General features: G+C 42.8%; 1 protein-coding gene across 2 annotated transcripts in view; it reads right to left on the bottom strand.

Moving 5' to 3' along the window:
• rnf216 (ring finger protein 216) overlaps positions 1 to 22040 on the bottom strand; it is a 32942-nt gene extending 10902 nt beyond the window's left edge. Inside the window, exons 1-13 of one of the 2 annotated variants that reach the window (XM_080724087.1) lie at positions 21966 to 22040; positions 20250 to 20375; positions 18642 to 18763; positions 16461 to 17738; positions 15673 to 15743; positions 15397 to 15508; positions 14814 to 14975; positions 13481 to 13592; positions 12848 to 12981; positions 6463 to 6513; positions 5597 to 5734; positions 4206 to 4354; positions 3425 to 3503 (exon numbers count right to left, since the gene is read on the bottom strand). In XM_080724087.1, the coding sequence (XP_080580213.1) occupies positions 3425 to 3503; positions 4206 to 4354; positions 5597 to 5734; positions 6463 to 6513; positions 12848 to 12981; positions 13481 to 13592; positions 14814 to 14975; positions 15397 to 15508; positions 15673 to 15743; positions 16461 to 17738; positions 18642 to 18763; positions 20250 to 20319 (2478 nt within the window). In that variant the 5' untranslated portion in view covers positions 20320 to 20375; positions 21966 to 22040. Of the gene's footprint in view, positions 1 to 3424; positions 3504 to 4205; positions 4355 to 5596; positions 5735 to 6462; positions 6514 to 12847; positions 12982 to 13480; positions 13593 to 14813; positions 14976 to 15396; positions 15509 to 15672; positions 15744 to 16460; positions 17739 to 18641; positions 18764 to 20249; positions 20376 to 21786; positions 21870 to 21965 lie in introns of those variants that run through there. The other variant, XM_080724088.1, reaches the window with a different exon arrangement.
• Between the last annotated feature and the right edge of the window lie 1388 nt (positions 22041 to 23428).

The following is a 23428-nucleotide window of genomic DNA, read 5'->3' as shown; positions in this document are numbered from 1 at the left end:
GGCCTACATTCTGTAGCCTCTGACAAAGGCCAGGAACAAGCCTGTCCAAATTCCCTCATAACCACATGTGGAATATATTAAAGCGTGTGTGTGTGTGTGTGGGTCAGACAGAGCCGGGGGAAGAGGCAGAGAGGGGAAGATGAATCTGGGTCAAAACATGATCTGAACCACATTTGAAACGGAGGGGAAATGTGTCCATCCAATAGCGAATCAGTTTGAGGGGAGTGGTAAGTGTGTTCAGCCAATGAGGGGGCAGCATGAGGAGGAGGAAGGTGGGCTTAAAGAAGTGTGTCAGTTACATAATGATGAGACCCCTCCCCACACTGAACAAGCTGCATGGTGTAATGTACTACTGCCTTAGAGACTAGTGTACATGTAAATGTGTAAGTGTGTCTGTTACTGTGATTAGGGAACAACTAAGGAAAAGTCTATTAACTACATTCAAGCTGTCTTCTACTCATTTCTCTTGGTTTAGATACTCAAGAGTAACTTGTTGTAAATTAGGGGGATTCCACTGTAGACAGGGGAAACCAGGTACTATAGTGAGCATGCAACAACCAGCACAATGCACCCTCAATCTTAAACCAAAGAGGAAGTAGATAGTACACTCAACAGAAATCCTTCATGTCCTATCGCCGTAGTAAATAATTTACTCAATCACAGTCTACACTAGGAAGGTATATTTCATAACCTCTGATTTGGCTTGAATCTGCAGTTGTTAGAGGCCCGGTTAAGGGGAAGGAGCCAGTCAAATAACTGGGAATTATTCAAAAGATTTAGAACAGGAACTAGCCCAAGATACATCTGGTGCATGTCTAACAGTGTGTGTGTAATGAGGTGCAGCTGTGCATTGTGTTTCCAAGATATTTCAGTTGTGAGCCTCTGGCTCCCCCTACAGGCTACTGTAGAGAACTACAGGATGAGCATTAGCATTATGTGATCTGGTTAACTACAACTATGTGCTTCTCAGTCAGAGAATGACATGAGTACAAACAGGATCAAGACAAAAACAAAGATAATACTGGGGTAAAAAAAATGCCTAACAGCAACAGATCATATCTTGCCTCTGATACAATTCTCGGTTATAAAATTACCTTTCACCCAACCGGACCAAAGTGGTTAGTGCGACAGTGTGACTTGCATTCCCATCCTTACAGCACTGTGCTAGTAGCTAATAAAAAATAAAAAATAAACACTGAACCCAAACATGTAGCCAACATGCATACAAGAGATTGAAAGAATGTTCAAATGTTCTCTAGTTTAAAATGCAATAATCTTTAGAAAGTTCTTAAGTTCTAGCTAGGACCAATTATTGTTTGAATTGACTAACAATGCAATATTTAGAGTCCAGCCCTGAGCTAGAGGGGTTAACCACATGAACCCTAGCATCCCTGTTCATAGGTGAAGACATAACGGCCGGACTACACCAAAAAATGCGCGCATACTGTCCGTGAAGACGCTCGCGTATGCGTAACGCTCCAGGCTACACCAAGGAGGGAGTATATGTGAGGAAGACCAGATAGTCTGTGTACAAAACGCATATGCGTGCTTAAAAAATAGAACCAATCCTATTTTTAGGGAATGCGTATCCGTGGTTCGTGCTATCCGTACGCCTGGTGTGGCCGGCTGAATTGATATACATTGGATCTATCCAAAACGCGCATACGCGCGCACAACCCGCATACGCACGCATACGCACTGATGCGCGCGAAACGGCTTGGTGTATTCCGGCCGTAAGGGATGATTGTAGAGCAGTTAGATTAGCAGACCTCGCATTGAGCCCTGGAAGACCCCGGTCAACAAAGTATATACGGTTAAGTGGTTAAAACTTCAGAGAGTAGACATCAACTGTAGAAGGCTGAGAAAAATGGGCTTCCTACTTACAACCTATTTCTCACACAGCAGTACAAAATACCAAAAAACAAGCTTCATGGCTAGAGGAAACGCCATGGAGTCACCAAAATCAAATTCATCCTGCAGGGAGCATGAGAAGGTGAACAGAATTTCAAGGCAATCTAGCCAGCAGTTTTCGGGATATACCGTTTGGATCCAGAGTATTGGACAAACGGACAGACGGTTATACTTAAAGCCCCGCCACTAGCAAAGCTAAAACCTAATGGCCACAGACAAATACAGGCCTTGGGTCTTACAGAGAGCTGATAAGAACATCATTTCCCATCTCTTACGCTGCAAATTCTGGGAATCTATGGCTGGAAGCCACGTGTGTGATATGAGAGACACGAAAAAAATAGAGGGGGAGAGAGATAAATGTGGTGTGTGTGTGTGTGTGTGTGTGAGGGCCAAATGTCCCTACAAGTATAGCACAATTTGAGAAATATAGTGAGGACAATTTTCCTGATCCTCAAAAGAGACATGTTTTGTGGTAAAAAAAAAAAAAAGATGTTGGCAGTTAGTCTTACATAACTGAAAATATTCAGGTTAGGGTTAGCCATTTGGAGTCCAGGTCTAGAGTTGGGCCTGATTTTATACTTCAGATCTACAAGATTTAGGGTTTAAAATGGCAAAGATAGGTAAAATGGCATTTATCAAACTGCCTTCCAAAAATGTTGATGTCCTCACAAGTATAGTAATAAATAACAAGCATTTGTGTGTGTGGTAAATAATGAAGCTTGTGCACGGGAATCCATGTGACAGCCTTGGCAGATGGCTGACAGTCTGACAAAGCAAAGCCTCCCCCCACATTCCTCAGAGGGGGAGATGCACACAGAGAGACAGTCAACGACCTCCCCAGATGGGAGTCTCTTCATCGTCTCCATAAAAATGTTAATTGTTCATCAATCTTTGTCTCTCATACACGCTACCGCCTGACTTACTTTGATCTCTCTCTCTCTCTCTCTCTGTCAGCCTTTTTGTCCTGCAAACCATGATCTATGCCAGAAACAGAGGGCATGCGTTCAAGCAAGCTTGTCTGCTATGTTGAAACCATTCCCATGGTCACATTAGGCCTTTAAACAAATTAAAATCAAGGATGAAATTAATGTCTCCTCAACAGGATGTGTTAACTCTGATACATAATAATACAAAAATATATATATATTTTTTAGATGGGTTCGGTGCGTGTAAAACGGGCAGGGAGGGTGGTATTTGTCACTGTATTGTATTCCCATGGCGGCGCCTGTCAGCGGGGAACGCTGAGCAGGAGGAGTAGGACGAAGGCTCTACATCCTCTGGGTGGGGCTCCTCACTGGCAGGTGAGCCAGTAAGGTATAACAGCAGTGGGAATTAGTTGGCATAACAAATACATTGTGTAGGAAAAGGAGTAAAACAATAATTGGCCATAAAGGAAGGGGGATGAAAGCTGTGTGTGTGTGTGTGTGTGTGTGTGTGTGTGTGTGTGTGTGTGTGTGTGTGTGTGTGTGTGTGTGAACGTGAGTATGTGCATTTGTGTGCACATGGGACTGACCTTGCGGCATCGGGGGTTGGGACAGCTGAACAGCGACATGCCCTTGTCCAACAACGCTGGAAAGTTGCAGAACGGACACCTGGGGGGGTCAGAGAGGGAAGATGCAGTGAGAGAAAATCCAACAGACAAGACAATCACACAGAACACACACTGTCCAGGCACTCCTACGCCATACGTTCTCAACACCACAGGATTTTAATTAATTATTTAAATGATATACAGTTACCGTCTGGCAGAAACGTTGCATCTCCATATTTCAACTATTTGTTTTTTCCTACGTCGTACAAGAGTGTTACACAAAAGTAGTGTCTCCTCTGCTCCACAAGGAGACACCACGATGGTTCAGTGTACCTGTGATAGTACCTCTTATTTCCTCCCACTACAAACAGGACTGGATTCTCCCATTTTCCCTGTCTCCAAACACACATTACAGCCGGCCTGTGTGTTTGCTGATGTTTTCCATGTTTCTGTTGAACTTGTTTTATAAACCAATGTCATGCCATTCCTCATTATCCGAAATAATACTCTGGATAATTGATTGTTTGCCACCCTCGTGTTTCCTCATGGTTTGTGGCTCCAGTTTGAACTTTAAATCACTAACAGGATCCATTGAAACACAAGTTCTTTTGGTTTTAGACAAACAATGTTTTCGCCAGACAGCGACAATACATAAAAAGATGTTTGTACAGATTCTTCATTATGTATCATATCGGAGAATTGGATGTATCGCCCAGACGTCACACTGTGTTCGCACGCACTCACACACACACAGTTCCCTTACCGTACTAGTTCGTCACCACAGGTAGCAGCAACAGCCTCCTCTGCCTGCCTTTCGTAATATTTCAAGAGGATGTTCTCGGGCAGAACTTTCTCCAGCTCACACACCGGGTAGGAGCAGGTACACCCACCCTCCATGCAGCTCAGCTCCGACTGCAACACACAGGTTGTGAAATGAAATGTTAGAACACATGAATACACCCACACATCATTAGGCCTAGAATTATTGAATGCTTTAACCAGTGAAAAATAGCAGATATACAAGCTCACAGCACGGCACCGAGTGCCGCGCTGTGAGCTTGTAGATCTGCTATTTTTGAAAAAGTTGTGAAAATGTGTGCAAATCTTTGACTATATGTATTTTCAAAGCGAACGCTTGTAACTCAAATTTTGCTTCTGGGTGGTCCCTGGAACTAAATATTTTGAGATGTGGGTCCGTGGCCAAATAAATATCATTTTGGGGGTCCTTCACATGAAAACGTTTGAGAACCACTGACATAGTAGTCTCTCAAGAACAGACTAACTGAGCTCCATTTAAGTGAAAAGTACCTTTTCTTTGACGATTGCGAGCCAGATTGCTGACATAGAAACATGGGTTTTTCAAAAGATCTTAGAAGGATTCAAAAGACACTTAGAATCGGGTCAAAATTATAATTTTACGCTGTGAGCTTGTATATCTGCTGTTTTTCAATAGTTAAAGCATAAAATAATAATACACTATAATGTGTACCCGTTCTGAATGGATTAAGCACAGTTTCTGAAACCTTTAATTTCAAGGACCCCCACAACTCACTATGGGTCTGTTTGGAACAACCTCAAGGTTCCTGGACCACTTTGAAAACCTCTTGTTATTAAGCATTCATATAGCGCAGTGGTTTTCAAAGTGGGGGCAGGAGTCCAGTTGGTACCCAGCAAAATGAGAAACTGTTTAAACAGTGTAACCACTTTAACCCCATTTTATACTGTATGTCAGCCATTGAAAATCATCCGATCTACTACCTTGTCGTGATGCCATGCGCTTAGAGCTTCGTAGAGAGGGGCTCCGATACAAAATATTTTCAGATAGGGGCAAACAGCCAAATACACAAGTATCAATTTGGGGGGGTCCTTGACATGAAAATGTTTGAGACACAACTATGACACAATAGAAGCACAAATGATTGTTGCTTCAAGGTCATATTTCTGAAATGACAGCAGTTAGAATCAGACTGTATCTCTGCTAGTGAATATGACAGCAACAACCATACATAAAAGGTTAATTTATACCTGTACATTGGTGTCGCTCGTTAAAAATGGCAGATCTACAAGCTCACACCACATCTTATCATGACACTGTTGTACAACAAAGAATAAATCAGCCTATCAACAAATCCATTGATAGTTTTGTGTGTGTACCTGTCCAGAGCCAAAGACTGCCTCCTGAGCGTATTTGACCAGGCACTCTTGACAGAAGAGATGACCGTCAGAACACTGGGTCATCTTCTCAAACGCAAACTCTCCATAGCAGCAGCCGCACTCTATCAGCTGTCCATCCTGGGAAGAGAGGTGTGCAAATACACTTCAAATGGTTTCTCTGACAAGAAAAGTTGTGCCTATATCAACTCCCAAACTATGTGTGCAAGCTGTGTTGGCACATATAGTGTAGCTAAATGTATCCTTATACATTCATTTATCTGGAGTCCTCCAGGGGTCTGGTCCCCTGTTGCTCTCCAGTGTGTGTGTGTGTATGTGCCTCATGGCACAATGAAAATGAGTAATTACTGTAAACTGGCTGCAAAAGTTACAGTGCATTATTCAGCTTAATTGCTTAGCAGGGACTTGCATTGCAGCTGTAGCTTCACAGATAATTATATGTGACCTTCAGCCATTTTTTACTGGCAGAAATGTTCTTGTGCCAATATATAAATATATATAGATTAATTAGAGGGTCCATTTTAATGTTTGTGCAGCTGACCTCTTAGGTCTCAAAACTTGGTGGAAAACCGCTGACACAACACATTGTGAGTGCATCATAAATATAAACCCAGCGGAAACTATACTACCAGCTGAGCAGCAAGGACAAACACACAATGTAGGATTTAGTGAGAAAAGGTACACGATTCAAAACATCACAGTAAGGTGCCGTGAATACAAAGACTCGCACCCATTACTAAGTTCAATTCGTAATGCAAATGAAATCAGCAACATATGGGCACTTGGCAATACGTTTAAATCGAGATCTCGACAGACAGACAGACAGACACACACAGTTTTGGACCTACCATTTTATATTCATCCTCATTAACCTGCAGTGCCAGCAGGAAGTCCTCGTGCTAGAGTGGGTGGGGCACAGAAAGTAGGGATAGTTGAGAAAGAGAAGTAATCAACAGCATTGTTCACCTGACATCAGAGAACATGTCAGATAATGTCACATCCTTGTGACCATCTTTAACAACAACAGCTATTTGTTCCATCTTTAATTATTTTTGGCATAAGTAAGTAGGTCGGGAGTGGCTTATTGTCGGCATCAGCCAGTAACACACGGGTCTGTCCCCGTTACAATGCGCTAGACCCCTGGGAGATGGACTGCTGAGGTGGAGCGCCACACCTACCATCAGCTCCCAGTACTTGCCGCACGACTTGCCATACGAGTAGCATGAGTTGGCGGTGCCCAGAATCGAACCCATGACCTTGCGGTAGGTACAAAGGCGAGAGCTCTACCGACTGAGCTACCCGGGCACATTTTGGCATGTTCATGCTTTATTGCAGTGCAGAGACACAGGAATTTAAGGGCAGAAAGAGAGTGATACATGACTGGGTGGGATCTTCACACTCACTAGGTCTGTGCAACAACCAGCTGAACCACAAGGCACAGCATGAAAATTGTCATTTTGACCTAAACCCAGTGACAGTTAGGAATTTACATATTGTGACAAAATTACTACTGCAACCGCCTTCTGAAAAATGGCAAATATTTCATTACGTTTCACGATTCAACTGATGTTACATTGTAACTGGCATCAACGCTTGTTGCTGTGGTTGCCCAGTCATGTGCCTTTAAAGTAGGGATGCGGTATCGGTACTCGTGGTATCGGTACTCGACCCGATACAACCCTATTTTGCTGTACTCGTACTCGCCAGATACTTCTCACGGCAGCGCCCGATACTCTGCAGGGGCTTCACAAGGGGGAGAAAAGTGGGACTGAGTTACTAGGGCTCAAGGTGAAAGCCAGGGCCTTAATTATTTTATACTTTTGCTATTGAAAAATAGCAGATATGCAAGCTCACAGTGCCGCACTGCGAACGAGGCACCAGTGCTCCAACGATACAGCTGCGACCACTTAAAGGCATTAGCATCACGGCATGCCTTGTTGCGCTAAACTTACCTCTAAAGTTGAATCTCTTTCATATATCCTTCACCACCTCACGCAAATTGCAAAGTATAGGCTACTGTAGGTAAGTTAAACTTCCCACTAGAAAGCTGTATGTGTGTTTGTTTGTTTTGTTCCTCTCTGTCGCTCTTGTCTTGCAAGCTCGCTCTCTCGGTGAAGTGTGTGTCTGTCTGCAGGGACGTGCAGAGAAATTTTAGAGAGGCAGGGGCTGATATTTCTAGAAGGCCTTTTGGTGGACAATTCTCTTGAATGCAGCCTTCAGTTATGGTATGGAAAGGGCCCGGGGACATTTGCATTTTTTACCATAGTAAAAAAATGCATTCATGGACACTTTTTACAGACTGATCTGGCAGGGGCTCAAGCCCCATTTGATGTCAAACTGTCAATGTGTGTACGTGCCTGCCTGCCAGTGTAGCACAGCTGAAAAAAGACGAATAGAGATTCTGTGGGCTTCGCCACCTAGTGGCGGAAGAAATTACCTCTGGGAACTCAGATTGCTGTGGGCTAAATCAATGAATGCATTTCTGAGAATACCAGAAACAAATAATAATTTGACATTATGTTATAGTTGCGGATGAGGATGGATGCGGATATATAAATTGGATAATATATTTTTTTAGAGGAAAAAAAAAAAAGCGTAATTTAAATACATTTTGTATTATTAATTGTACTCGTATCGGTACTCGGTATCGGCGAGTACTCAACATGAAGTACTTGTACTCGTACTCGGTCAGCAAAAAAGTGGTATCGGGACATCCCTACTTTAAAGGACCTACACCATGCTTTTAAAACTCTATTTTTTGTATAAATATATGCTCAAAATTGAGTCTTAAGACAGGTTTTAACCCTCAACAAACACTCTGACCATTCCTTTTGTTTCTTCTAGCTCTGCTATAATGATGCTCTCCAGCTGCAATACCAAAACGGCCTCTGTTTGCTCAGGGGCGCATCTAGTGGGGTTTTTCCACCCCTCCCCCCTCCCCTCCTCTCCGGACCCCACGTTGACAACAAATAATGTTAATATTGGGCCAATACAAAAATAGGATAATGTTGCAGCTCTGATTATAGCCTACTGTAGGCTGTTGTATGTTATAGGCCTACTGTCAAATGACACAGGGCGACCGTTGCTAGACCAGACATTACAGAAAGTTAATCTACATTAGACAATCAACCCCACCCGCATTGTATTTATGTATAATGTATAAAAATGTATGAAATATAACAGCCCATAAACCATAAAACTGTCTCCGCGACTCACAAATGGGTCCCGACCCAGTGTTTGGGAAACAGAGGGAAGCATCCATTTCATAGTAAAGTCGACGTTCAGAATCGCTGATTGTAGGCTATATTCTTCAGAGCTCCGCACCCACCCGGGGCGAGCCCCGGAGCTCGCGGAACTCCGTAGCTCGCGGAGCTCCGTAGCTCGCGGAGTTCGAACCACTGTTCTATACTAGGCTATGATGTCTATGAAATGGATGCGGGGGGGGGAGCTCCGGGGCGCTCGCGAGCCCCGGAGGCACGGGCCGGGGCTGGTTTGCGGTTTGTGGCAAAGGCAAAGCCAAGCTTGATCTGGGCTAGGGTTTCGTAACTGTCCAAAATTAAATGGTAGGGTTTTCTTCACAGCCACAGGACCATCGCCATTAAAAATAGTCTTTTGTTTCCTTGATAGAAGGGACGAAGCTTGGGTCCTCGCAGTCTATAACGTCACATTTATAGTGCGATCCAGGAACGTTAGACTTCTCCTTGGACATGTTGATAGCAAAAATGTTGATAGAATAAAAGAAGGAAATGACTCTGTCTACTATACAGGGAGGCAGAGTGAGAGAGCACTGAGTGAGCAGTAATGGCGGCCCCAGAACAGTAAGCCAGCTGCAGATGGAGGTGGAGGCTAAGCCAATTAGAAACAAATGAGGGGCTGGGTTTACAACAGTAGCTCTGATTTTTACCCGACGGGCAGGGGGGGGGGGGGGGGGGGGGGGGGACGTGTGTGACGTCACATGCGTCAACTCTCAGAACAGCACTGTTCTGAGAACCCGTGGAAAGCTTTTCAACTCTGCCTTCCCAAAAACAGAGAAAGACACAATGGTCAGAAATAGGACTTTGTGAGGATAGAAGGTGCCAGTGGGACCCCAAAAAAAGGTTTTAAAATAGAAAAAGTGAAAATTCATGGTGTAGGTCCTTTAACTCATTGAGTGCCTATCCCGAATTAGTTCGGGATATATGATCGTATCACAGGGTGCCTATCCCGAACAAGTTCGGGATATAAAAAAAAAAAAATAAAAATAATAATAATTTTTTTTTTTTTTTTGAAAAAAATTTTTTTGAATTTTTTGAATTTTTTTTTGGACCCCATCAAATCTGGTGAACATGATTTCAATCGCGATTTTGCATGTTCCACCCCCATACAACCCCATCTAACATACAGGGCAGCCATTTTTGTTTACATTACATGTAAAACATAAGGGCGATTATCTCAAGAATGCCTGAACGGATTTCCAATCGGATTTTTTTGTTTGAAAGCTGTGAACAAACTGCACAAATCCACTCCAATGCAATCCAGGATTGCATTGGATTTTTCAGAGCTCATTCTTCTCTGTTTTTTTCCCATGCATGAGGTGTGCAAGGTTTAATCATGGCTAAGTTGACGAAAATAAGGCTTCTAAAATGCTTGGTAGCCAATAGCTAACTTCAAGCTAACTTCATCCTCTTCCTGTACATGCAGTCATGCACAAAGGAAAGTGTTCAGGCAAGTCATGGCTGCAGGGCTTCTGCATATACCAGCATATCTCTATGGGATTTTCTCTGGCCACTGGGCGCCCTCTAGTGGTGAAAGGGGTGGCACTAAATGAGTTAAGAACCAGCATCCGGTGAACATTTGCCGTAAGCGTGATGACTCACTTCCTGATCTACCAAAGTGAAAGCAAATGCTTTTATCACGTCACATATGATCAACAATAAAGTTTGAGTGCATGCACACACAGCACACGAGCAAGCAATGCGCTTTTGAGTGTGTCTGGTCACACTGAGACCGACACAGACAACGTAGATTCAGTGCAGAAAGTTGAAAGTTAAGTTCAAGAAACTTTCATAATTATGACAACAGCTAAAGTGAATCTATGTAACATTGTTTACACTGCCACAACAACGGTGGCATCAACAGCTATCCAGGCTATTGGACGCTAGTTGCGTCTTTTCCTCTCAGATACGCAGTCAGAAGTTGTAGCCTAATTTTACTCCAATCTTATCAAAAACCATGAAAATTAACCTATATTATAACTCTTAACTAATATAGTTGGTTTCACCATTTTGTCTAGCCTGTTATTATAGCATTTGTGTGCTGGCAGGTGTTTATTCAGTAACAGCCGCTCACTCATGTCATCCTCGTCTCGGACGACAAAGCAGGCGAGGACGGAGCTGATGTGTGAGCCGCGGGAGCTGGTGAGTGAGCGGGAGCTGGCGAGTGAGCAGGAGCTGGCGAGTGAGGACGGGAAGCTAGCGATTGAGGACGGGCTGTGAGGAAGGCGAGCGGACGGGAAGACGGACGGGAAGACATTCTCACCCCCACTGCGTCTCACACAGTTACTGAGGTTAAGGTTAGGGTTTGGGTTAGGGTTAGGCATAGTTTTACTGAGGTTACTGAATCCACGTAAAAAAAAAAAGTGGGCTTCCACGTTGTCAAAGATAAAAGCACAAAAAAAAGTAGGCTTTGTTAGCCAGGTTTCGCTAGCTCAGTCCGTAGGGCAGCATGGCTATAGATCACTACGGCCGGGGTTCGCTTCCCATCCAAGGAGCTGAATATTCGAGTCAGCATGCGCACAACACACGTCCGTCGTCCGTAAAGCCTTCCGGGCGAGGACGAGGAGAAAGAGCGGCTGCCTCTCTGTTTATTATTGTACAACTATAAATTAAAGGAGCTATAGTCAACTTTTTATTGAAAAACGGACACTAAAATAAAAATAATGTCGAAAATATTTTATTAATAAAAGATTACGCTTCATATATGTGTTTCTATTTAAAATTACCACAAAAAGCGTAAAATAATGATAAAATAATCATTTTGGCCATTGTCAGGCTGACTTTGTTTATATCCCTCTTCTATTCTTTTATATGGATTGATTCATCACATTTATAACGAGGTACAGTTTTTAAGCATCGGGCATTCATGGAATGAGCACCACAGCCAAACGTGTGGGTAGCGCCGACCAAAATTATACCAAAATGGCTTGCAATACTGTTCTGCTGGCATTTACTCTGGTTTTGGGCTTCCCTGACACTTAGCTTAACATTAACAAAGGGTAAAAATGGCCAATATGCGTTGTTGTTTTTTTCTTTTCCTTATACTGTGGGAGAGTGCAATCATTCAATGCTCCAAGCAACAAAGGTGAACACCAAAAGAACAGTATTGGCAGGCCTGCAACAAGAAGTGATGAAACCACTCAGAAGTCCATGAACCACTTTGTTTGGACTGGTTTGCTGGAATTATTGTAGGCTACTGTAGGCTGTTGTATGTTATAGGCCTACTGTCAAATGACACAGGGCGACCGTTGCTAGACCAGACATTACAGAAAGTTAATCTACATTAGACAATCAACCCCACCCGCATTGTATTTATGTATAATGTATAAAAATGTATGAAATATAACAGCCCATAAACCATAAAACTGTCTCCGCGACTCACAAATGGGTCCCGACCCAGTGTTTGGGAAACAGAGGGAAGCATCCATTTCATAGTAAAGTCGACGTTCAGAATCGCTGATTGTAGGCTATATTCTTCAGAGCTCCGCACCCACCCGGTTTGCTGGAATTATTGTTTTTGGAACGAGGCAATGTTGCAAACAGTCCAACGTGAGAGATCACACTCACACACACCCCGAGTGTGTGAGAGAGACGCCCTGCTCTCAGAGAGAGACGCCATGCCTCAATGCCATATTCTTTCAATATTGTTCAGCTTTAATGCATGTACTGTATAAACAACCAAATGTAATGTAGTGATATGTAAATCTCAACTTAGTAACTACTTGCATGACAACTAACCAGCCCACGTATACTAAATTATTTGAGGTGCGACATGCTTCGGCCAGTATCAACTTAAGTTATATTCCCCACCTGCCTTCAACAAAGCTACGGTGTGCAGTAGCCCAACCATCATGGAAAGGACATGGAAAGGACGTAATACTCTGAGATGGCAACAGGATATGTAGTTTGTGGCTGTATACCGTATGTGAGACTATTTTAATGTCTACTGCTTTTTTTGACCATGTGTTTGTGTATATACCTCTGCCCACTCCTTGGCCTTCTGCTGATAGAAGGAGAGCTCCTTCTGAACGGAGGCTTCCAGCGTTGCGTAAGTCCTGAAATAACGCCGGTCATTTTCAAGGAAGAACATTTTCTTCTCATATTTCACCGAACCTGTCAGGAAACAAAGAGGTGAATCATGATTAGTTTCATAATTTCATTCAGTGTAATACATCTATTACAATTAATCTTATATTCCTGTTGTCAGAAAATTTGGCAGTGTGATTCCACCACAATGCCAAACAGGTGTCAACCGCCCTGAAATTGAAGCCACCCCAAATTGTTACATTTATTTCTAAGTTAAAATGTAATCTGTACAAAGAAAAGGAGACATCTATCAGTATATTCTGACCATACAATTCATATGATTCTAACATATCTTCCTTGTGTCCTGGCGGCTGCAACCAACAACTGACACATTAACTAAAAAAAAACTAACAACAAAATGGCAGGTCTTTCCGTAATCGTTAATTTGTTTGACATTCCCCTAATCTGTTCAGACTCTACAGGCAACTAGGTGTGCACCGTGAGTGGAATGTAATGTATACAAGGCAGAGTGGTTAGATTATTAGGGCGTGTACGCACTTAAGAGAAAGTGACACAGTGCATTTACCATGCTCAAACTGGAAATCTACGAAGCAGCGCTCAGAGGAACTTTTACTCCGTCGCTTCTTTCCTGAGGGGTCGCCTGATTCCTGCCATTTCTTCAGAGATTCACATAAGGCCTGCAGATAGGTAGAGTTATACAAGCAGTCAGACAGGGAACAGTGGAAGTGACTGCAATCAGCATGAGTTGGCAACATCGCAATGAAGTTTATTGAAAAGGTTCTCCGGCACAGGATCACTCCTCTTCGCCAGACTCATAATATATAAAAAATACATTAAAAATGTAACATGCTTTCGCATTCTATATACACCCCACCAGCCCTCCCACCCCACAAATGTACATACACACACAGTGATGTTACTAGGTTTTCAATGTAATGGGTCCCGGGACCCACAGGTGGTCATTCAAATGGGTCCCAGAAAAGTTTTATGAGTCCTCAATACAATGTTTTCGAGCGCTGTGAGCTTGTAGATCGGCTATTTTCAAAATGTTTGCCTATTTCTTATATGTATTTTACAATTTGGCTAATGTTTGAACTACTAAAACTACTAAAACATGTGCCCCTAATGAATTCGGGCGCGCAAAATGGCGTCGGACGTCGGTGGAATCAAAACATTGACGTTTCTATCGCCTGTTTAAGACTTTTTACGTGGATTTTATTTGTGTTAACGTAGGGTAAAGTAGGATGCTTTCACCCATGAACAATGGTGGTGTCTGTGGAATTTTAAAATGTTTTTCTTTTACCGCGACCCGGTAAATTATTTTAACATGGACTCCAATGGAGGCGCATCCCCGGGACCCCAGGACCATGACATGAATGAGTCCCTGGGCGACTTGAATGAGTTTTTGATGCGGGATGCGCACGTAATGACATCACTGCACACATACATATATTCCACCAATATACATATTCCTTTTTTTTTTTCTTTTTAATACTGGGGCCAAAATGTATCCATAAAGATTGTAGCATATTTGTCGAGATTTGTGAAAATGTATGCATTAGATTTCTGAATAATAATAATAGAGCCAGTGAAGCTTTTAATATGTCCCGCTCAGTACATATTTTGAACACAGCGTTTCTTAACTTTATTTGATAAGAAACATTTGATTATTTGAAACATTTCTATCCTTGTTTTTCCTCACTTTCTATCTCTATTCTTCCTGTTGGAGCACCAAGGACATACCAGAACTTAGCAAAAAGGATAGTGAGATCAGGTTAGTACACTCATATTGTGGTTACGTACATGTAAGGGTTTGAGAAAAGAGGAGAAATCGACAACAATGGAGAGAAAAAATGGAGGTCAGGGCATAATGTCATGTTCTATGCAAGCAGCGTCACCTTGCGTGTGATTGCATAGTGTCCCTTGAGGGCATTGAGAGCCCATTTGATGTCCTGACAGCTGAGCATTCTGAAGTCTGACATCAGCAGGTCGTTAGCCTGCATCATGGCCTCTGGTCCCACTGTCCCCAGCTTGCTGTAGTCGAACAGGTCCTCCGTCACCTGCAGGGACATATGAAAATACCAGAACAGTGAGAGCATGAAGAGGGGTGATATGTACTGTAGCAACACATATCCTGAGACAGGAGGCCACAGAGGGATCTTCCACATTCAAGACGAGAAGTTGCAGTGATTTAAGACTTTAGACATTACGTGGTTTACCCCATGATACAAAGCTTATTACATTCTCTGTAATACTGATCAATTACACTTTTACCTAATTGTTTGGTAGAGAAAAACAAGAGTTGACTAAGCAGCAGCAGGCGTGCACTGTGTGCACAAGCCAGAAACAATGGAATGGTGAGGGGAGGGGTGCATTTCTTCATCATCCGTGTGGATGCGTCTATGCGAGGGGCTACAATCACAAATTCTAGCGAAATTTCTGTTGAGTTCTTGTGTTACTTATTCACCCACACACCCCTACCGGTATTTGCGTTTCTCCAGATTCTAGCAGGATGCTGGTGGGAACGGCAGTGGCTGCTGCTGCAGCCTCTCTCCTGGGATACACCGGGTTCTCCAACAGTGCATTACACACACTAGAAACACAACAGACACACACAATGTAAAAATACACAAATGGACAGTTTGGACACATACATTTACATAAACCTTAACACTGAGGATTGTGTTGATGGTGATGTATTGTCTAATCAGTCTTTAATTAAGCCAATCATGTAGAATGAAGGTAGATGCATCTTACACATTCAAGTCATTGTTTTGTTGGACAAGTTCTGCTACATAGGCTTCCTGGGCATCAGGGAATAAATCCAACTGGACCCGGTGAGGAGATGGATAGGGACAGACAGAAAAGGAGAAAGAGAGAGAGACATTTACACTAACAGTTAATTTAAACCATTTGTAAGTGCAGTTTGTCGTCTCCAAACAAACCTCCTAAACAAACCCACTGATGCACTCAGACTCAGGCTGTACGCAGGCTTAAGCACACATTGTCCACACAGCAACTTTAAGTTTTGATTTGCAAGTTTACTTTACCAATTAAAGTGCATACAATTATTGAAACAAGCAGGATCTCAAGTTCTGGCATGGTTCTCTTCAGGCTATTGGTACTGGTAAAAACTTGTGTCCACCCAGGTGCATGCCTTCCCTCATTACCTGGGCCTACTTTAGCCTTTACTGCCAGTCAATCAATTAGTCAATCAAATCACCCAAATTTATATTGTGACTCTTTAGCATAGCAATAGTCATCCATATTCAAGTGATCTTTTTCTGTCAATTTATTTACAACAATACTAAATTAGCATTTATTGGGAAAGCCGATGCCCTCTCTTTGGGTCCGATCCTGATCTTGGAGAGACATACCACAGATGTTTGTCAAAAAATAAATAAAACTGCAAAAAAAAGCTCACAACAATTTCTCCCCCATCCTATAATCTAGAGACACTGGGTTGAAAGTGGTTTAAAAACATCGGGACACGTCGGCTGCATAATTGATGTCGTCTAAAAAGTCAAATAATGACCAGTACTCACCACCTCCGTTATCAAAGCTCTAATATGAGGTTGATACTCAGGCCTCTCTGGCCTGTTTCCCTCTCGTGGCACAGAGGGACCAGGCCTGACATCCTCTGCTGGGGCTGGAGGAGGGATCACAGGGGCAGGGTTGGCCCCTTCTGGATTCGGGGCAGGAGCTGGGGCCGGGGCTGGTGCTGGAGCCAGAATGAGATTAGCCTCTCTCAGAAAGGGTGGTCTGTGATGGGGGATTGATGCAGGCTGCGCAGGTGGTACAGGGGGATTGGGGATGGGGTTAGGCACCCTGGCATTGGGGTTAGGGGCTGGGGGAACCTGATTAAGCTCAGCCATAGGCTGAGGGTTGGGGTTGACCGCTCCTGGTGCTGCCTGGCTGCCCAAGGTGATCCGGTGACCTGCCTCTGGTTGTCCCAGTCTTTCTGGAGCTGCAGCTATCAGTACAGCAGGTGGGATTGTCTCTCTCACCTCGACTTTGACAAGGCCGGGGAAGAAAAGGTTGCCTTGGGTGGGATTTGGTAGTATGATCCTCAATGGATGACGCATACCCATGATGGACACACTTGACTTTGTCTGTTTGGATGTACTGGGCTGAGGGTCTATCTGTGTGTGTGTGGGTGTATGAACAGATGAAGCACTAGGTTGTGGGTTATCCTGGGAGGGTTTATGAGTGCTACTAGTACTGGCAATGGCTTGTGTCGGCCCGCCAATGGTGACTGCCGGGAAAAAAGTGCCCATGTGGGTAACCACTCTGGAATAGGGATTGGTAACGGTAGAGGTACTTGCTTGGGACTGTGTATGTGTGTGTGTTGACGTGCCTGGTTGTGGCTGTGCCTTTCCGGATGTGCTAGGTTGAGGATGCGGTGGATCTGGAACTTGTGTGTGTTGTCGAGATGGAGCAGGGATGGCCTTGGCATCTCTGGAGGTAGACGGGGCAAAGGTACACGTCCTCGTTTGGGTGTCCGAAGTTGTGAGCGTTGAAGCACTGGGCTGCGGCTGTGTGTGTATGGAAGGTTTTGGCTGAGACTGTGAACGTGTTGAAGAGCCAGCTTGAGGCTCTCTGTGTCCACTAGACTGCGGAGTTGGAGAAGCCGCAGTTCTTACGGGCAGTCTTGCTGAGGTGGCGTGGCCCGTGGCATCCCTGGAGGTAGACGGGGCAGCTTCAAGGTACCTGGACAAAGTTTCTGAGGCTGCTGTACTTTGAGCCGCGGCTTGGATTGGTTTGGCTGGTGACCCACTCCATGTTGCTGCTGGGCGAATCACCTGTTTCCGTGGAGGTAGCGCCTGACACAGAAATAAACCCAACAAACATACAATGATAAACAGCCTGGGAAATGTACTTTTTGGCACACTAATTAATGCCTCCTCCATGCACAGAATCCAAGATGCATGAAGTCTAATGTTACGTTTCCATAGTCAGTAAAATGTTGTGGTGGCGGCATAGCTCAGGGGTAGAGAAACCGTTATTAGAGCACGAAGGGTTCCCAGTTCGAATCCGGGCTCCCCCTGAGTTAATGTCGAAGAGTCCTTGAGCAAGACTCTGAACACCTAGTTGCTCCCAGTGAGTAGGTTGGTGCCTTGCATGGTTTCCTCCACCACCGGTGTATGAATGTGTGCGTGAATGGGTGAATGTAATGCACAATCTATGTAAAGCGCCTTGGATAAAAGCGCTATATAAATGCACCATTTTCTTTTTTTTTTCTTTTTTGTGGTGCCATGTTTTTTTGCTGGTGTTGGTCCACTAGTCTATATTTGTCAGGTTCCGAGTTAATGCAGCCATTCACCAGTTTTATGGAGATGCTGTTTTTCTTTTCCAGCAGGACTTGGCACTCTCTACAGTGCTAGAACTACTAGTAACCACATTACTGTGCTATAGTGAATCTATGGGGTTCTGTCAAGCAGAAGATGAGACACCACACCCAACAATGCAGACGAGAAAGGCTGCCATCAAAGCAAACGTGGGAAATCACAATTATTTTGGTCACAATAATCGTGACATGAAATTGTCATATCTTCCCATCCCTACTCTGAATATGAATCAAGAACAAACTTGACAATAAAACGACACAGGTTTGTTCCGTGACCACAGGAGCCGTGTGTGTGTGTTTTAGCTCTCCCGTCATATTATTGAAACCTAAGAATGGTAATGATGGCATATGTAGGAGTCAGGAGACAAAAGAAACTCACCTCCAGTATGCTGACATCATCGTCGTCTGGGACCAAAACAGGACTGCCAGGTACCAGAGTCACCGGCTCCTCATCAGAGTCATCAGAAATGGTGATGAGCTCCCTCCGACACGATCGACGGCCTAAAAGCAAACATCCCATATATGCATGTATAATACTGCATGTCTGTACGATGTATGTATGAAAACACAATGCAAGTGCACTTTCTGCACAATGAGAGAGAGCATGTGATGGTCTTATACGTTTATTCATTTAACCAGGTAAAATGAGTTAAAGGATTAGTTCACCCCCAAAATGACTTTTTTTTCTCCCATTGATTACTCATGCTATGGAGAGTTGGAGACTTGAGTTCAATAATTTTTTTTTGTATTTGTCACATTCCTAAGACAAAAATGTGATACTAGTACTTCTACCACTTTTTGTGGTCACATGTTCAGATACTGGAATCTGATTGGCTTAAAACAGTGGTAAATCAGTCAACAACCTTGAGTTTGCACATGGACCCCACCCACTGTTGTGTTGCAGTTGTAACATTGCAAATTACAACTGTGTGTTCTTTCATTTATATGGTAGAAGTGGTAGAAAAGCAATTTACCATTCGAGGGTCGTGGGTTGTTGGCTGATTTACCACTGTCTCAGGGTTGTTTGGCAACAACCCTGAAAAAGTGGTAAATCAGCCAACAAACCACTCCCTCTCATGGTAAATGGCTTTCATTTACCCCCATTGATTCCAGATGGGGATCCAAATGCCCGTTCAGAATCAATGGGGGTACATTTATTGTAATAGGGTTAAGACATGTTTTTGTCTTAGGAATGCGACAAAAAACAAAAGATGTTATTGAACTCAAAGTCTCCATGGCATGAGTAATCAATAGAAAACATGTATTTTTTGTGGTGAACTACTCCTTTAAGAACATATTCATATTTACAACAGTGACCTGGAAAAAGACACGGCCTCCTGAAAACAATGGAAGCTGGGTGCTTACATTAAACATTCAGGTTAAAAAACAAAACCGACAATATAATAAATCTAGGGATGCAATGAAATGGAAATTCTTGGCCAATACCGATGTTTAAAATAACAATTTAGTCAATAACCAATACTGATACAGATATTTGTCATTTATTTCCCCCTTTTGTGCCAGGGAAACAAATATCTTATTAAATGATCTTCATTATAAGAAATAACTGTTCAGAATCTCTGACGAATACACAAACATAACCAGTGCAAAATGTATGCTTATCATCAACAACAATCGATACATATCGGCTACTGCCATCGGTTAGTGTCATGTTTTATTTGCAGATACCGATGGTGCAATCCTAAATAAACCATAAAAACACATTAGAAAAGAACAATCAAATAAAAAACAAATATAAACTGTAAAAGAGAAAATGACACACCTTACTGCAGAGACCAGATAAGACATCAAATAAACAGGTCTGGGAAGGACAGCAGGTCCACAGGTGTTACTTACACATGAACACTACTGGGCCTATTCTCTGGGGCAGACGTTCAGCAAAAATAGCAGATCCATAATAGCGTATATGGTGTTGAGTAATTCAAATGGAAAGTGTGTTTGTGGTGGTTAATGAATGAGGTCTTACCATGACTGCGATGGACGTTGAAGCTTCCCAAGTGAATAACGTCATTGTCACTAGTACCTCCTTCTGCCATTGCGATACTAAACAGGCTCACAGTCACTACTGCCACAGCTCAAAGATCACCAACATCTATTACACACACACACACACACACACACACACACACACACACACACACACACACACACACACACACACACACACACACACACACACACACCAGGAAATTCAGTCCACTAGCTGTAATTTATGGACAAAAAGATAAAGATATTCAAGAATCATCATAATTTTACTTTAGATACAATTAAAATAAATGGTCCATTCAAAACAGATTCATTGTTTCACTATAATGTAGCCAGACCTTGTGAAACTAGAAAAGCAGGCTGATGGTGCCCACTCATTTATTTTGCTTTGGGTTTCAGTGTAAAACCAGGAGATGTTATCTTCACCTCCCTTATTAGCTTTCTTTTTGTTTCACTTTCCATGTATGTCTCCATAACTTTGCAGTTTCCTCAGAGCTAAATGGAGCTGCTAACCATTACAAGCGCTCCCAAATTTAGCACCTTTTGCCTTTACTCACTAGTAGCCAGCTACCATAGTGGTGTAAAGTAACTAAGTACATTTACCTTAAAGTAACTACAGGTAAGTACATTTACCTAAGTATTGTACTTAAGCACAATTATGAAGTATTTGTACTTTACATGAGTATTTCCAATTTCCAGTACTTTTACTACTCCACTACATCTCGAATCCAAATATTGTACTTCTTACTCCACTACAATTATTTGAAAACTTAACTAGTTACTTTGCAGGTATAAAATATGTTATAAAAACATACATAAACCACTTTATCCCTATTTTATACCTTGTCTGTTTGAAAATAGCTGATCTACAAGCTCACATCGCTTCTCATCGCAACGCATTGTGAGCTTGTAGATCTATTTTCAAACATACTTTTACAAAGGACTACAAACCATTGAATGGCATCCAGACCTACTGCTGCACATACAGTATAAACAAAGCTGCTGCCTGCTACCTTTAAACGCATTTTAAATTAGAGGCCTTTTTCTTCTCTTTTCATTGTATACTATTGAAGTATTGAGAAAAAACATAATGTTGCTATTTGTTCCAAAAAGCTTTATACCCTGTACTGTACATAATGACAAAATGTGACATAGCTCTGTTTACACAATGCTGTACCCCCCTATAACTGTGTATATGTTCCACATTTTCAACTGTTTTTATTGTTAATTGTGACACTTGCTTTGGCAATGTAAACGTATGTTTTCTCATGCATGCCAATAAAGCTCCTTTGAATTGAAAAAAGTGAAATTTGCTTTAAGTAGGCTACATTTTGATGCCAACACTCTCGTACTTTTACTCGAGTACATTTTGAATTCCAGACCTTTACTTTTAACAGAGAATGTCTACATTGCAGTATTGATACTTTTAAACATTTGGTTGCCTTTTCCACCACTGTAAACCTCACGATCACAACATAAATCAGAAATGCATCATTTTCACGAGGAAAAACACACACAGTCGAAAGGAGAAGTCGAGAGACGTTAGCTTAGCTTAGCCGATCACCAGCTAGCAAACACAAACAGTAGACTTCTGTGTGTGATTATCTGCCCCAGTGCCCACCAGTCGACCAGGTCATCCCTTTATATATAGTCACATATCGATCTGAACATGATGTCCTGCAAAAGCATACTGTACCTCGGGTTCAAAGTGTGGACAGCCTCGCCTAAAACGTTTTCTTTCTCGGTTGATGACTGACCAGCGCGAATAAACTGCCAAAACAAGATTGGGTGTCTACGTCACGCGCACGATGTTACGTACATAAACACGGTTGCATTCTGGGAGTTGTATTTATACGAATTTATGAATAGAAAAAAAGAAAAAGAAAACATTCTAAACAAGTCTAAAAGCTTTCTGATGGTCGATATCCTTTTAGTTGACCTTGTAAATACTCAATCAATCAATGTGTGTGTGTGTGTGTGTGTGTGTGTGTGTGTGTGTGTGTGTGTGCGTGCGCGTGGATGCGTGCGTGCGCGTGCGCGTGCGTGTTAGACCCATGTATAATACTAGGGCATGAATTAGGAATTTCAAATAACCTAGTGTATGACATCCCAGAAAGGCTGGACCTTCTTAGAATTATTGGGTTCCACCCCAAGGAGATTTGAATTCGATTTGTTTTTGTCACATTCCTAAGCCAATAATTTGACTTTTGGAGACTTTGTGTCTCCATGGGAAACCATCATCAAATTATTGGCTTAGGAAAAATCAAAAACATATGTGAGTGATAGAAAAAAGTATTTTTTGGGTGAATCACTTTAAGTTAAAGCCATACTGTGTAAGATGCCCAACTAGTGGTCATTAGCCCTATAGCAAACCGCGGTCGCGTCCGCGTCTTTCGGACGTTTTTCGTACCTTCAGACCCCCGCGTCTGCCTCCACCTCGCTGAGATCTATCTTTTAAGGGGTCCCTCGTTCCTGTGCGTTCAGTAATTCCAGAGATACGGACTCCTTCACCCTGCCTGGTAGGCGAAATTACCTAGAGAAGGGATGGTACAAACGGGCGACAACAAATATGGCTGCCATAGCGACCCCACTTCAAGATGCGCTGTGATTGGCCGGCAGTTGTATAACCCTCGCTGTGATTGGCCGGTAGTGTGATGACGCAATTTTGGCGCGAGATCCGGTCCACGGCAAGGATCTCAGTTTACATACAGAGAAGGCTTTACAGGCTGAAATTCACGGCGCGGATCTTCTAAAACTTTTGTGATTTAATAGTTAGGAGAATTTTAAGATTTGTTTTATAAAAAAAGTTACATAGTACAACTTTAAGGCTTAATATTTCCAGTAGCTGGATTTTTTTTTAAACTTATGTTTTTGAGCAATGCCTGTGCTCCAACAACTGACCGTGTGTGTATGTCTGTCCATATATGGGTGGGATTTTAGATTTTCGGCATGGTGTTAGTGTTAGGTATATAGACAACATTCCTGGCCGATTGCAGGAGGGACGCCCCGCCCCCAAGTCGAAAGGGAACTTCCGGGTTCTCTCTGTCAGGCATGCATATAAACGTGTTGCCAAGTCAATTTATTTACCTAAACTATCTTGTTTTTTTTGCTTATTTATATTGCAAGAGTTGGCTTGTTTGGCTTATTTCTCTCACAAAT

This window comes from Nannobrachium achirus, assembly GCF_963921795.1.
Source record: "Nannobrachium achirus genome assembly, chromosome: 4".
NCBI lineage: Eukaryota > Metazoa > Chordata > Actinopteri > Myctophiformes > Myctophidae > Nannobrachium > Nannobrachium achirus.
Note: the sequence above shows the minus strand (reverse complement) of the source record. Positions and strands in the feature narration are given on the sequence as shown.